Consider the following 14,440-nt stretch of genomic DNA (forward strand, 5'->3'; position numbering starts at 1 on the left):
TTTTTCAGATTTGACACTTTTTTTTTTGTATTTATTCTTCCAGATTGAAAATGAAGTTCCAATCAGCAATACAATGGCAGAGAGAAGACCCTCCACAATGGAGGATCAGGTAAGTTCACATGGAGGGGAAATATAATCATACAAGTTACACATTTATATTAAAAGAAATGTTTTACACAAGTTATGTAGAATTACAGGAAATGTGTTTAAAGCATATTCAAGTTTTGGGGGTCTTTGAGGTTAGGCACTGTTTGAGTGGTACATTTTATGGGTTGGTTTTCAAGTTTCAAAGTTTATTTAACAGGAAGAAAAGCATTACAAACACCATAAAAGGTCATTAAAATACCTTTGCGCCCTCTCAGAATGCAGATTTTCAGACGGTTCCTGTTCTGCAGCAAGAGAAAAAAAAGAAGAAAAAAAAAAGAAGTGACAGTATTTACAGTATTATGTAAGAAAATATAGGAGAATGTAGGGAAAAGAGATAAGAGGATTTAAGCTTGTCTAGCTAAGGCCTGGTTAAGTATACTGTTGGTAAGGTTTAAGTTTAAGCACAGGTATGGGTTATTTATGGGTTGGTTAAGGTTATATATGGGTTGGTTAAGGTCAGTGTAAGCTCTGGGGAGGCTGTGAGTGTATTTAGTATGTGTCATAAAAGCAGGACTAACGTGATGTGTCCTGCAGGTTCCAGTGAGGCCTAACACCGTTCAGTCTCAGTCAGCTGCCACAGGCAACACCTCTTCTTCATCCTCGTCCTCTTCCTCATCCTCGTCCTCCTCCTCGTCCTCCTCCTCATCATCATCAGTATCATCATCATCTTCATCACAGTCACAGTCCTCAGAGGTAAGAGGTCACATGACTAATAGGGCTGCAAATGTCGATTATTTACTTACCGATTATTCTATTGACTACTTTTTCAAGTAATGGTTTATTTTCCTTTTCTTTTAAGGTTTTATATATCAACGAATTAGTTAACCACTTAAGCAATATTTTATACTTCGTCGCACAACAGTTGAAAATAACAGATCCAAAAGCTCACAACACGTCACAAGTTTGTATTGACTATATTCACTTTTTTTAAAGTGTCATTTTTGGAAACCTTTCACCTATAATGACACAAAATAAGGATTGATTATTTTCATGAAATTATTGATTATTTTTTAATAATCTATTAAATCTAGCCTATTAGTTTGATTAATCTATAATGACTAATACAATTAACTTACGATTTACTAATTTAGCAAAACAGATCTAGTCTAGTGCGTCTTCTACCAAATGTGCCCACAACTAGCTTACCCTTGCTGTGTTTTGTGAGCATTCATGATGTGTGTGTGTGTGTGTGTGTGTGTGTGTGTGTGTGTGTGTGTGTGTGTGTGTGTGTGTGTGTGTGTATGTGTGTGTTTGTGTGTGTGTGTGTGTGTGTGTGTGTGTGTGTGTGTGTGTGTGTGTGTGTGTGTGTGTTGTTTCAGAGTGTAGACCAGCGGACAGCTCAAGCTCGACTCAATCTAGAAGACAACCCAGAGAACGCAGTAAGACACGCACGCACGCACGCACGCACAGTTTAATAGCTGTTACTATTCTAACCTGAAGTGTGTTTTGATGATGTCATATTCTGTTTGTGTGATGTCAATTCTTCTAGGCCTTTGAACAGACAGACTTGTCTCTGGAGGTGAGCTGGCAACAAATCAAATCTCATATTTATAAATATAATAATTCATCTAATATATACATATATATTCAACTAAAATATCATTGCTGTCAGGCAGAAACCTTTTATCAACATATATATATATTTTTTTTAAATGAATGCCCTACTCCTACTTCATCATACAAGGGTGTCTGGCAAAAGTAGCAAAGATAGCCGATCTAGTGATTTGAAACATTTTGAACGTGACTCTATCTGTGGGTTCTATAAACATTGAACAAATGAAAAGTATTAACAACAGCTTATGACTTAATAATAACTACATTGGATCCATTGGAACACAGGTTCTTTTTTTTCCATTCCCTGAAAAGTAACAGTTTTGGACATACAAGGTTTCCACCTGACAGCAACGATATGTTAAATGTGAAAGAACATTCATTATAATAATAGATATGTTTATTATATTTTACTACATCAGAGTGTGGAGCAAGTCCAGTCCAATCCAGATGTGGTCCAGGCCAGTGTGTCTAACTCCTCCACCACCAGTCAGGTGCAGGGAAACCCGGAGTGGAGTTTACTGACAGCAGCTGGACCGGAGTCTGACACAGAGACAACAGACAACAGTCTGGAGAGCAAAGAGAACAGCCGCAGGGTGGGAAACACACATGCACACACACTTAATATGAACTTAATCTCCAAATAACAGAGGCTACAATTAATTGCTTAAAAGGGAAGGGGGTTGAAATGTTTTAATTAGTCCAAAATAGTACAATTCATTTAGCCCTTAAATGTATATTACAGAAAAAGTACAATTCTTTCCATGTTTAGCTCACTGTCTAGAAGTCATATACTGTATACTTTACATTACTGCTGACCATTTCCAGTTTTCGACGCGTCGCGATGCGATGCGTTGTGAGCTTGTAGATCTGCTATTTTCCTACATTTTAGTACTTTTACTTTTGGTACTTTTATAGTTTGTTGTCAATACTTTTGTACATTTACTCAAGTAACATTTTTAACACAGGCAACAGAGTGTTTTTATATTGTGGTATTGCTACTTTTACTTAAGTAAAATATCTGAGTACCTTTTCCACCACTGGCTGCGAGTGATGGCCCCTATTTCTACCCTTAAATGTGATCATCACATGTATATCCAACTATACAGTGGTATAACTGTTACTCCTCTCTCTCGCTCCCAGGGCCTGATGTTGACCCATCAGCTTCTGAGAAGTCCACTCATGAACCCAGCAGTGGAGACTGAGGATACTGCTGTCAACCAATTGAAGGACAGCATTGAGAAGGGGGCGGATCTGACCAGTGATCTACCGGAAGACAACCACCACCACCACCACCACAGTAACGATGGTTACGAGGAGGGGCTGGAGCTCGGGCTGTGATTGACAGCTGTCACTCCACTGGGAGATCCTGTGGGTTTTAAAGCCATTACACGTATAATCCTCTATGGTTTAAACCAGTGGTGTAAAGTAATTTTAAGTATATTTACTCAAGTGCTGTTTAAAGGTATTTCTTTTTTTACTTTACTTTCCAATTCTTGATACTTACTATACTTTTTACTCCACAACAGCCTATTATTACATGCTCAGAATAGGGACACTCGGGTTCATGTGGTTAAACACCTGTACCTGTCGACAGCAGAACAGTGTTACGTGAATCATAGGGGTACCAATAGCCCAGTGGTTGAGGTGCGTACACATAGGCTCTGATGCCTGACAGTGAATCCCAAGTTCAATTCCCAGGCTAGGTGGACGTTTGCTGCATGTCACTCCCTGACTCTGTTTCCTGTCTCTCTACACTTAACTGTAAATATCAATAAAAGCGTGAAAACAATGACATCAGGATTCAGGAAACTTCAGTCTGTTTAGTAAAAATGCCAACACTGTTACGTAGTGGATCGTCCTTTTATTAACCATCTTTGATACTTTTACATACAGTATCTAATCATGTTATTTTATTCTGTAAGTCTAAAGACATTAAAAATCAAGTTTTATCACAGCTGTGTTAAAATGTGTGTTAGCATGTTAAGTGCTTATATTTAATGAATTAATGGTGTTTGTTTTGAGTCTGCCTTGCTTTATGAAAATCGATTATAACTCAGTGTACACATTTGTACAATCTCAGAGTTATGGGGTTCTGTGGTGTATGTAATGAATAGTAAACTGGGGGTCCTTGAAATTGAAAACCACTGGCTTATTCCATTTGTTTGTTTGTCTGTTAGCGAATAGCTGGAGAATGGATGGATGTTCACAAAACTTTAAGGGAATGATCAGTAACACTGACTGCCAAGGGATGATTAACTTTAGAGTCGAAAAGGTCAAAGGACAAGGTCACAATTAAGGGCAAGGATTAAATTACTCTCATATCTAAGGTGGAGATGGCATATCTTGTGTTGCGGTATTAGAGGTATGCAGTGTGAGCTTTTGTTCTTACAACATAATTGACCCGATTGTTGGTAGCCTACCTGTTTCAGTTCCTGTTTTGTTTAATCAGTAAACTGAAAGCCTCAAGGTTCTATTTTCCACAAGGAAAGGAAAGGTCTATCAGTGAGCAAGAAACTAATATAAGAACTTACCTGGTCTCAAATCTCTCAAGTTCCATGTGAGAAAAATAGACAGGCTATACTCACAATCACAAACAAGACATAGATATTAAATAACTATGAGACTTGCATTTGTTTGTAGTCATTTATAAATACATTTCATAAACAATTAATGTTACTTAATTTTAAATAACTTGAATTCAAGGAATTTAAAAAAAATGTGCTTTCAGGGTTATTGTTTTTTATCCCACGATTTTGTAACCCATTTTTTCACCCAGTGCAAATTGCCTAAGCATGTAATCCTGGGCACTACTCTCCTTCTGCTGGCCTGGGGAGAGGCCCGAACTGAGCTTATGCTTCCTTCAATGCATGAGTGAGCAGGCCACTTCTTCTCACCTGACAGGGGGGAGTTTCCCCGGTTGGACGTAGCGCGTGGAAAGAACACGTTATTCCAACCAGTTCCTTTCCCCTCCATCAGGCGCCCCGGCTGACCAGGGGGAGAAAGTATAGAGACCAGGATTACTGCATGTTTTTTGTGAGGGTACCTACCCTAAGGGACACGGGGAGAACATGCAAACTCCACACAGAAAGGTCCTTTCGCCAACCCCACCTAGGGTATGGGCACTGATGACGCAGAGGAGAGAACACGCCCCAGTGCCCACAGCGTCCCCAAGACCTTCTAGCTGTGAGGCTTTCAGTGTTGACTGTGGAAATTACAATGTTCAAGTTGCAATGTGTTAAGCGTTAAACGACATGAACAAAAATGTACATGAAACATTCCATTTTCATATGAAACAATCTTTATTGAACACAATTATTCATGTTTCATAATGATGAACTCTGGGTTTGCTGGTTATGGTTTATTAAGATATGACTTCTGGTAAAGTCCATGCACTTATTTGCTCATGGGGAATTATTTTATTTGTCAACAGGAGAAGGAATGGAAAGTTTTCTCCTCAATGAATTCGACCAGTAGGGACAAATGTAATATTAGTTAAGGATTTGTAGGGCTATATGCTAATGCCTAATTAACGCTCCGTGACACGATGCCATCGCTCGCCGAAAACATCTGACCTACAAGCTCACAACGTCACACATGTGATAGGTCAGCTATTTTCGTCAAGCGAGACGCGATACGAACTACGAATCGGGCTTAAGACCACATTCTCCAAGCAAGGTGAGACGAAGATTTCTTTACAACAGCAAAGTCAACACTGGTAAAAGACAGACGATACAATCAGGGACAACAACCATAAAGGGCAAAACTAGGTTGCTCAGTGCAACACCTTTTAACATCTACTGACATTTCCATGGTAGGCAGTTTTTTGAGGTAATGCAATGAGGGGGTGGATTGGCAAATAGTACCGAAACAAATTATAAACAGTAGCGCATCAATATTGAAAGCAAAATGAGCTACGTTGAACAAGGTACAATTATAATTGTAAGCAAAAGAAATGACATGCTCAGCCTATTGTGTCCTAAAGTGACTCTCAACCAGTGATGTTGGGATTCAGAAAATGGACCGCAAGATGCTCTCACAGAGATGGGACGAAAACACAGTTTAATACAGGAATAGTGTATATTTGAATATATACAATATTTGACAAATCGGGCCCGACTCTCTACTCGTAAAAGTTGGGACCAGAGTGAAACCAGTTGAGGATCTCAGCTTTAACTACATGAACCCTAGCGTCCCCGTTCTGGGGGCCAACATCCGACGAAAACAGCAGATCGATAAGCTCAAAACGCGTCGCGCTGCAACACTTTTTGAGCTTATACATCTGCTGTTTTCGGTGAAGGAATTTGGTGTAGAGGGAAAATTGAGCAGACCAAGTATAGAGCCCTGCTGGACACCGATCAACTAAGTATATAGGGTTCAAGTAGTTAAAAACCATACTGGTTGGCTACTTGGAAAGGAAAAGTAAAAAATGAACTTTATAAAGGCAGATTAGAAGTTTCTACTTTATTAAAACTCTATGTGGTTAATTCTAAATGTTTTATAAAAACACAAAACAAAAACAAAACAAACCTGTTGAAATCAATGCAAAAACTCATAAACAAAGTTGTAAGTGTACAATGTCTGGTCCAGTGTGCTCTACTCATTTCAAGTTTATTACAAAACAGCATTCTTGGCCCTGAAAGCAACTCAGTGAATTATGAGTGCTTTTCAGAATAAAAGAGTGAACAGACGTTTTTTTTTGGTATTTTTTTTTGTAGTTTTCTTTTTTTTGCCTTGCTATCGCTACCTGTCGTTTGAAAAGCCTCCGATATTTCAGAACGGAACAAGAGAACGTTCAAAATTCTCCAGAGTGGCCCAGCCACCATGACCTCCCGTTTAAAAAAAAAATCAAACAATAAATACAGGCATCTGAATGAGCTAAAACAGCAAAAATACTTTTGAAAGTATACACACAAGCATACATCTGACCAAAGATCATGAGCCGTTCTAAACCCCGCTTTAGCTAACAGTGCAAGAGTATGGCAGGCGATGGATAGCAGTGCTTTCGTAAAAAAGAAAAAAAAAAAAGAAACAGAAAAACAAAAATAGATTTATGTACAACATGATGAAAAAGCAGTGGTTTCATATTTTGGTCCTGTGTCCGTTACAGACATGAACTGCTCTTGAAAATGCTTCCTCAAATGAACAAACAGTAGTTTCCACAAACATCTGACGGCCTGTGAGAGAGAAATAAAGGAACATTTAATGTATGTTAAGTTACAGGTTATTACTGTAGTCATCAGCTACTGTATGAGTCCATCTCTAGTTTCATACTCTCGTGAATGAAACGAGTGTTGTGATTGGTCGAAAACATATATTTTTCCGGGGGAAATACATGCGATAGAAGTCCTGCCCCTATAGACACTCTCTGCCATAGACAAAGGCAGACGCCTCCTCCGGCTCTGGGGCGTCTGTATCTCGGGTGCCATTTTGGAGAAGGCAAGCGACCTGACTTACTGGCCAATCACAAAGCGTCTTTTCCAGGATTTGGCAGAATGGCAGCCGCGATACAGGTCGCTCCAATGAACTGCAGAGGCCAATGAGGTGTCTAGGTTTCTATAGACGAATCCCCCGACACGCTGCCTGTAGGTAGTCATTGCTGCGGTGTTGCGGTGCGGAGCGTTGACACCGCAGCTATGGCTGCCTACAGGCAGCGCGTCTGTGGATTTGTCTATATCTATGCTCTCTGCATTAGGTCGTCACCAGGCTTTTCTCTTCGCAAATGAGTAAAGCTGGGAACGAGGCTATCAGCTACTGTATGAGTCAATCTCTAGTTTCACACTGAGCACCAAGATCTAACTGCACCAGTGTGTTGTAGAGCAGTGGTTCTCAACGTGTGCCTGGGTCGGGTCCCCAAATGATTTTAGTGCGGTCCCCAGATGATTTGCTGAATGTGCAACATTGTGTTCTCACTGTGTATACAGGGTATCTGCACATGTCTTAAGTGACAATTTAGACCTTTTTAATACCGTCAAAAGTAATCAACAAACTGTACTATAAAGAAATTCAAACATTGGCCAAATTGTCAAATATTACCTAAGAAAGAGGGACACATTTGAAAATAGCCAATCTACAGGCGTTGTGAGCTTGTAGATTGACTATTTTCAAAATACTTATTAGTGGAACCGATTATTTTGGGGGGGTCGCAACCTGAATAAGTTGAGAACCACTGTTGTAGAGCACTGGTCATCAACGTCCAGGCTGGGGACCACCAGGGGTCCAAATGGACCCTTGCAAATCTGTAACTCTGAGAGTGTACAAATGGGACCAAATGGACCCGTTCCATTTGTACACTCTCACAGTTATACTAGTACTGAGGATATTACAGGGTAGACTGGGGTCCCAGAGATAGAAGTATCAAATGGGGGTTTGGGGCCTAATGCATATCAAACTGGGGGAATCACTGAACTAAACTATACTGGAATGCCAATGCTTAAAAGGTTATTACTGTAGTCATCAGCATGAGTCCCTCTCTAGTTTCACAGGGAGCAGCAAGATTTAAGTGCACCGGTGTGTTGTAGTGGCTCAGCAGACTGGACATGCATAGTGTGCACTGTGACCACTCCGCACAAACCCTCTGGATAAACTAAAGGGACGCTCACACCACGCCATTGTATTTGTTATAGTTGTAGCGTGAACTCTGCCATCCACTTGACTTATAGAACCATTTTCTAACTATATCTTTATCCTGTCTGTCTGTCTGTGACACAGCTTTGCAGTGTTATTTGGGGGATATCAGGTAGCTAGATTTGTAGTTTTGGGACAACTCATACACCAAGGTCCAATTTGTGTGTGTTCTGGTCAATGATTTTACACAACGCTTTAGAGTCATGGTACTAAGGGGCCGTGTTCAACAAGACCCCTAGTGCAGCGTATGTTTTTAATTGTCTAAAATGGGAGGGCCGCATTTTTGGAAACACCAGCAGGATGACACGGCGCTGAGCGTGTGACGTTTTTGGGCGGCGTAGCCGCCCCTATAAGTGGGGTTGGGACACCTCATTAGTACAGCTTTCGCTGCACTGTGATTGGCCCATAAAAGCACACCCCTCTACATTAGTACACCCCTAGCTGTACTGTGATTGGCTGACTCTATTGGCTGACTTTATTCAGCACTGTGATTGGCTAGTGGGACACATGATGAAATGAATAACCTATAAATAGGACTATGCACTCAAAAAAAAAAACTCTTTTTTTTAAAGTGAGCTTCCATCACTGTGATGACCACTGTGATGACCACACCGCCCACTTCACACTGGGTGTGATTTTTAACTGCTTGTTGAGACCTGAAATATTGGGGGCGTGGTGACTGGACAGACAGCAGTTGTTTGACCTGTATGTCCAGTAAGGGAAGCAGAACTCTAGCTTCTTTTAACCAATTAAGCCATATTTTATACTTTCTCTGCGTTGACTTGAAAATAAGTCAACCTACAAGCTCATGTGATGCATTGTGAAGCTTGTAGATATGTTATTCTAATGATGACATGGTCAAAATAGGGATGCAAGGCTGAAAATTAATGTGCTCTTATCAGAATATTTCCAGAGCAGTGACATTTCCTGTTGTAATATACTGTACATGCTGTAATCTTGTTGAGCATTCCCAGAGTTGAAGATGTCTCCTACGATCAGTGCATGAGACATTTTGGAAAGTCTCGTTTCATCCTTTAAATGAATACAAGTATCAGTAGCATTCTGTGGTACAAGGAAGCAATATTCTTATGTATGTATGGGTGCTCATAAAATGAGCACCAATACATTCACGAAACAATGTGCTTGAGCTGCTTCTGTCAACTAAAGTCTCTTTAAACCAGCATTACCGGGAGGAATCAATTGATCTGCCTGGGACAGTAAAACATGCAAGGACTGCATTAAACAGAGTGTAAGCTGAGCTTCCATGACTGTGTGGTAATGGGATGAAAAAGACAAGCCTGCAATAACGCGCTGCTTGCTGAATCTCCATAGGACTCGGCAGCCCGTCTCACCTGGTCGGTTATAACTGAGAACCTTCCGATCCGCTGTGGCTGTAGCCGCCTTTAGATTTCATTTGGGCCTGAACGAGATCCACCTGCAAACACACACACATAGGGTTACACATTATTACCTGGAACTGATCATGATTCATTGTACCATCTGTATCATTCTTCACCCATTCAATCCGGGAACGCGTCTCTGTCATTTTAGATTTCTTTGGCTATTCACAAATAGCAGATCTACGAGCTCATAGCGCGGCACCGAGTGCCGCGCTATGAGCTTGTAGATCTGCTATTTTTGAAAAATCATGAAAATGTGTGCAAATCTTTGAATATATATATTTTTTAAAGGGAACATTTGTAACTCAAATCTTTGCTTCTGCATGGGTCCCTGGAGCAACATATTTTACAAATGTTCGCTTTAGAAAATATACATTTAAAGATTTGCACACATTTTCACGATTTTTCAAAAATAACAGAGCTACAAGCTCATGAGCTTGTAGATCTGCTATTTCTGAATAGCCAAAGATATCTAAAATTACAGATGCGTTCCCGGATTGAATGGGTTAAGAAAAGTCTGCGTTGTACTAAGGCTGGGCAATTAACCAAAAATATTTTCACATTTTTTAAATAATCGTTCATTAATCGTGATCGAGGCATGAGTTTGAAATAATGGTGATATCGGTATGAAGTCGTATCTCCCAGCCCTAATCTGTATCATTGTGAATAGAGGTGTGGGGTTGTACGTACGGAAGCCAGGCCCAGGCCCATGTCCCCCGAGCCCACGTGTGTGGTGTGAACAAAGTTTGTTGGCTCTCCGATCATAGAACGATCTATTCGCCGCCGCCTCTTCTAGCAAACAAGACAAAGGAGGAAAGTCGTTTAGTACTGAGAATAGTGCATCAAAAACAACAGAAAACAGTTTAACCACTTAAAGGGGAATACCACTCATTTTCAACATTGAACTATGTCATTAATACACCTTAGAGCTGTTGTGTGGAAATAAGAACAAAGTGTTGCCTAGAACTGGAGAATTGATTGTTGGGGTCATGTGATCCCATGTGAAACAGTGCAAAGTTAAGACTAGGGATGGAGCTCGTTAATTTTTATTGATAATGAGCACCTTATCGAGGCTGCTTATCGAACCGAGCTTTTATCGAGCCCACTATCGATCTTTTTCTATTATTAAGAAAAAAGACGTGAGGTGAAAAATTCTGAACAGAACCGGTATCTTTTTTTATTGGCCAGCTTTAACAGTGAGTTTGTGGCTGACCACTATCTAAAATTAAATGAAGGTGACAAAAGTAAAAAATATTTTTGCCTATCATTAAAACAACCATTCATATAATGTGCAATAAGTGTCAAATGGCTTTATATTATGAATAGTACTGTAATAATTACTATAAAATCTCCATGTCTCTTCAACTTTTTATAAACAAAAAATGCATAGTTATTTTTTCTATTCTTTTTTCTTTGTTTTAACCAAAATATATCACTTGCACTACATTTTACTAGGGCCTTCAAATACAGTACTTTTCTAACAGACAGAAGGCAAGTGACCTTTTTACTTTTGGAAAATAATATTGAAGAAACGGTTAATGTGTGTACTGTCACTTTAAAAGCGCAATGTATACTTTAAAAGCGCAATGTATACACCGTCATCGTACGACGGTGTCACGCACCAAACATGGCCGATCTCCAAGCTCACACTGCGTCTGTTCGCACCACGTTGTGAGCTTGTAGATCTGCCATTTTCGGCAACGATAGACTGAGGGACGGACAGCGCTGTTTGGCACAACTTGCAGCTATCAATACACTTTTAGACCAACATGTTTGTGCCAGCGTGGGTGATTAGATTTATTTCTTGATCGCCTCTTGTTTTGATAGTTTAGACATGACGTCATGGGCCGCTACACTCGATAACAGGCTCGACAAGCCTAAAGCTTATCGAAAACCGGGTCTCGATAAATTCATGCCCGGGTATATAATGGACCCGGTTTTCGAGCTCCATCCCTAGTTAAGACTTGTTACATTTTCAGCCAATTGATTTCTATTATCTACACGTACCATGTCTTGTGAAACGTGATATATAACCATATGCCATTATAAACTACTACAAGTCGTGCTGTTCCAGCAGGAAGTGAGATTCCCCATTCTACTGAATGAGGCAGCCTAGAGGGCGGGCCAAAGAGTACACCTTCCGCTCCGTATGTCACACGTATGTCACTGATCACATGACCCCGTCCCCAACAATCAATTTTCCAGACTTTGTTCTCATTTCCACACAACAGATTTAAGGTGTATTACTGACATAGTTCAATGTTGAAAATGAGTGGTATTCCCCTTTAAGCCCTATATGTGTCTTTCTACAACTAATAGTGAAAATAGTCTATCTATAGCACACAACGCACCGTGTTGTGACCTTATAGGTCTGCTACTTATATTATTAGAGAACATTTAAGTGAAATTAACATTTCACCTGTTTTCTGCACATTGTCATTTATAACTCTTACAATATTTACATGACATTGATCACACCTCCTTGAGAAGAGGAATGCATCATTTAACTGAGAAACATGTCATTCATTGGTGACCCTGACGCCATTGTATGGAAAGCAACGCATAGAATGAGACACACGTGGGTTCACACTCATGATGGTCTTGTGCCTGTAATGTCACCATGCAGACATCCATCCTACCTCCCTGACAATAACAACTGGTTGTCCAATGTCACAATGTTCAGCAATTACACAATGATTTGTTTTGTTTTAATCATGTTGGAGGATGTGGCTGGCTCCCACACCAATGTCACAGGACACCGCGGTTGAAAAAATAAATACATACAAAAACCTTTGTTTTTCAGGCTTGCTTGATTTCACTGGTAGGCTAGGAATTCTGCACATTATTATGTGTTGCTAAAGGGCTCACCTGAAACAGCTTGCCCACCATTAAATATTATAGCACAGCAGAGGTAACCACTTAAACCGTATATGCTATCCTTCCTTTTAGCCTTAATGTCTGACCATACCTCATTCTGTTTACATTTCTGACTAATAAAGTATTCAATCAATCAATCAATCAATAACATTTGAGTGGAGTCCCCCAAGGAATCGATTTATAGGCCTATACTATACCTATAGGTCTACACTTTTCGCTCTACACTAAATATCTTGGCCGAAAATTGACGATGAGCTTGTAGATTGGCAATTTTCGCTAAAATGTTCACCACCGAATAGGGACGGTAGGGTTCATCAAGTGGTTAAACTCAAGAGGTTTGACCCCCCCGCCCCTCCATATAGAAAGACCCAAGGTGGTACTCACCGGTTGAGGCTGTTCTGCAATACAGCAGCTGAAACACACCCAGAACTCAGTCATTCTGAGGCTGACAAAGAGGCGACAGCAACTTCCTCTCTCGCTTCACTCCGTTTCACTTTACTCCTTCTGTCTTCCTGTTCACACAGTTAGCAGTGACACAAACACACTCTGCAGGAAGCTGGTGACAGACAGACAGACAGACCGCTGGGTGGTGGGGTGGGGTGGGGGGGGGCGCTCGACACTCCTTCACAACCTCAGGGAACACACTCCTGTGGAGAAGAGCAGAAAAACAACAACTTCAAAATCAGTGATGGAAAGTACATTTACTTAAGTACTGTACCTTTACCTCAAAATGTATCACACCTCATACTTGAGTATATCCATACTTTATACTTCTACTCCACTATATCTCAGAGGCATCTCAAGTTACTTTGTAGATTTAGATTATTAGTACAAAACATGCATTAAGCCCCGGCCATTTTATACTTTAAAAACTGTAAGTATATTTTGATGCCTATACTTTTGTAGTTTTACTAAAGTAATTTTTTTAAAACAGGGAATCGGAGTACCGGTAGTTCTTCCAACACTGTATAATATTCAAATGTATACGTGTCAATGTCCTAACCACAATGTGAGTGAATAGTAAGCGTTTCTTACATTGAGGAAATGGTTCTCGAATTTCCCCTTGGAGATCAATAAAGTATCTATCTGTCTTGTTTATGTGTGTCTGCATGGCACGGTAGATTGTGTAGTTTCCTTGTTTCTGCCAGTGTGCCGGTGCAGACGCCTACTGTGGTGAAAGCCACATGTGATGTCTCAACACAAAAGGAAGAACATCTTTGCTCAGAAGCACTGATGACACACTTGGTTCTCACACATTTTCATGTCAAGGAGGACCCCCATGAATGATTTGTATTTGGCCGCAGACCCACCATCTGAAAATATGGTGTGGCAGGGACCCCCATTACAGAAGATGTGTGGTAAAAAAAATCTTTATCTTTTCAAAATGTTACAAAATTACCGATCTACAAGCTCGCTATTTTGAATAGCTGAAATAGGGTTAAAGTGATTAAACTGTTTTTGATGCTGAAGTAACCAATTTGCGAAGCCCTGGAACACCCTCAAGGACCCCTGGGGGTCCCCCGGATGACACTTTGAGAATCTCTGCTAATACCTGAGGCCGATTCTACAAATGCCTTCAAAATCAGTAGTTCTTAAGAGTTCTCTACGGGCCTGAAAATTAAGGCCCGGCCCTAACTGGACCCTACGGGGCCGGTCCGAGGCTCGGCCCCGAACAATTACCATACTTTTAGTGACCTAAAACCCCCCAAAAGTGTCATTATGTGCTCAATGTCCTCAAAGTCACGCATCCAACAAGCTTTGAACTGAGCAGATTGGACCTTCTGTTCCAGAGATAATGGCCAAAACATCTTGAAAACGGCCACTTTTGGCCTGAGTTT

At 40.5% G+C, this 14,440-nt stretch overlaps 2 protein-coding genes across 3 annotated transcripts in view; one reads left to right on the forward strand and one right to left on the reverse strand.

The window, feature by feature from the left end:
• LOC311048091 (uncharacterized protein) overlaps positions 1-3,644 on the forward strand; it is a 5,623-nt gene extending 1,979 nt beyond the window's left edge. The window contains exons 4-9 of the mRNA XM_084061127.1: positions 44-109; positions 682-840; positions 1,467-1,526; positions 1,637-1,666; positions 2,121-2,294; positions 2,842-3,644. Coding sequence (XP_083917253.1) covers positions 44-109; positions 682-840; positions 1,467-1,526; positions 1,637-1,666; positions 2,121-2,294; positions 2,842-3,039 — 687 coding nt within the window. The 3' untranslated portion in view covers positions 3,040-3,644. The remainder of the gene's footprint in view (positions 1-43; positions 110-681; positions 841-1,466; positions 1,527-1,636; positions 1,667-2,120; positions 2,295-2,841) is intronic.
• A 1,332-nt stretch (positions 3,645-4,976) lies between these two features.
• Positions 4,977-13,242, reverse strand: cdc42se2 (CDC42 small effector 2). 2 transcript variants are annotated; one of them, XM_084052603.1, is made up of 4 exons: positions 12,987-13,242; positions 10,416-10,514; positions 9,678-9,760; positions 4,977-6,875 (listed from the first exon to the last, which is right to left on the reverse strand). In XM_084052603.1, exons 1-3 carry the CDS (start codon positions 13,038-13,040, stop codon positions 9,686-9,688), a joined length of 228 nt encoding a protein of 75 aa, XP_083908729.1. In that variant the 5' UTR covers positions 13,041-13,242; the 3' UTR covers positions 4,977-6,875; positions 9,678-9,685. The 2 variants fall into 2 exon arrangements, with proteins under 2 accessions (XP_083908729.1, XP_083908728.1); XM_084052602.1 differs by having other exon boundaries at positions 10,416-10,517; positions 12,987-13,233.
• Between the last annotated feature and the right edge of the window lie 1,198 nt (positions 13,243-14,440).

Source organism: Gymnoscopelus microlampas (assembly GCF_963454915.1).
Source record: "Gymnoscopelus microlampas genome assembly, chromosome: 1".
NCBI lineage: Eukaryota > Metazoa > Chordata > Actinopteri > Myctophiformes > Myctophidae > Gymnoscopelus > Gymnoscopelus microlampas.

Excerpts from the sequence above, each read along its gene's own strand:
- cdc42se2 (XM_084052602.1), bottom strand. The coding sequence starts at position 13,040 with ATGACTGAGTTCTGGGTGTGTTTCAGCTGCTGTATTGCAGAACAGCCT. Across the intron at positions 10,518-12,986 it reads TTGCAGAACAGCCTCAACCG|AAGAGGCGGCGGCGAATAGA; the intron begins GTGAGTACCACC and ends CTTGTTTGCTAG. Across the intron at positions 9,761-10,415 it reads TGGGCCTGGGCCTGGCTTCC|GTGGATCTCGTTCAGGCCCA; the intron begins GTACGTACAACC and ends GTGTGTTTGCAG.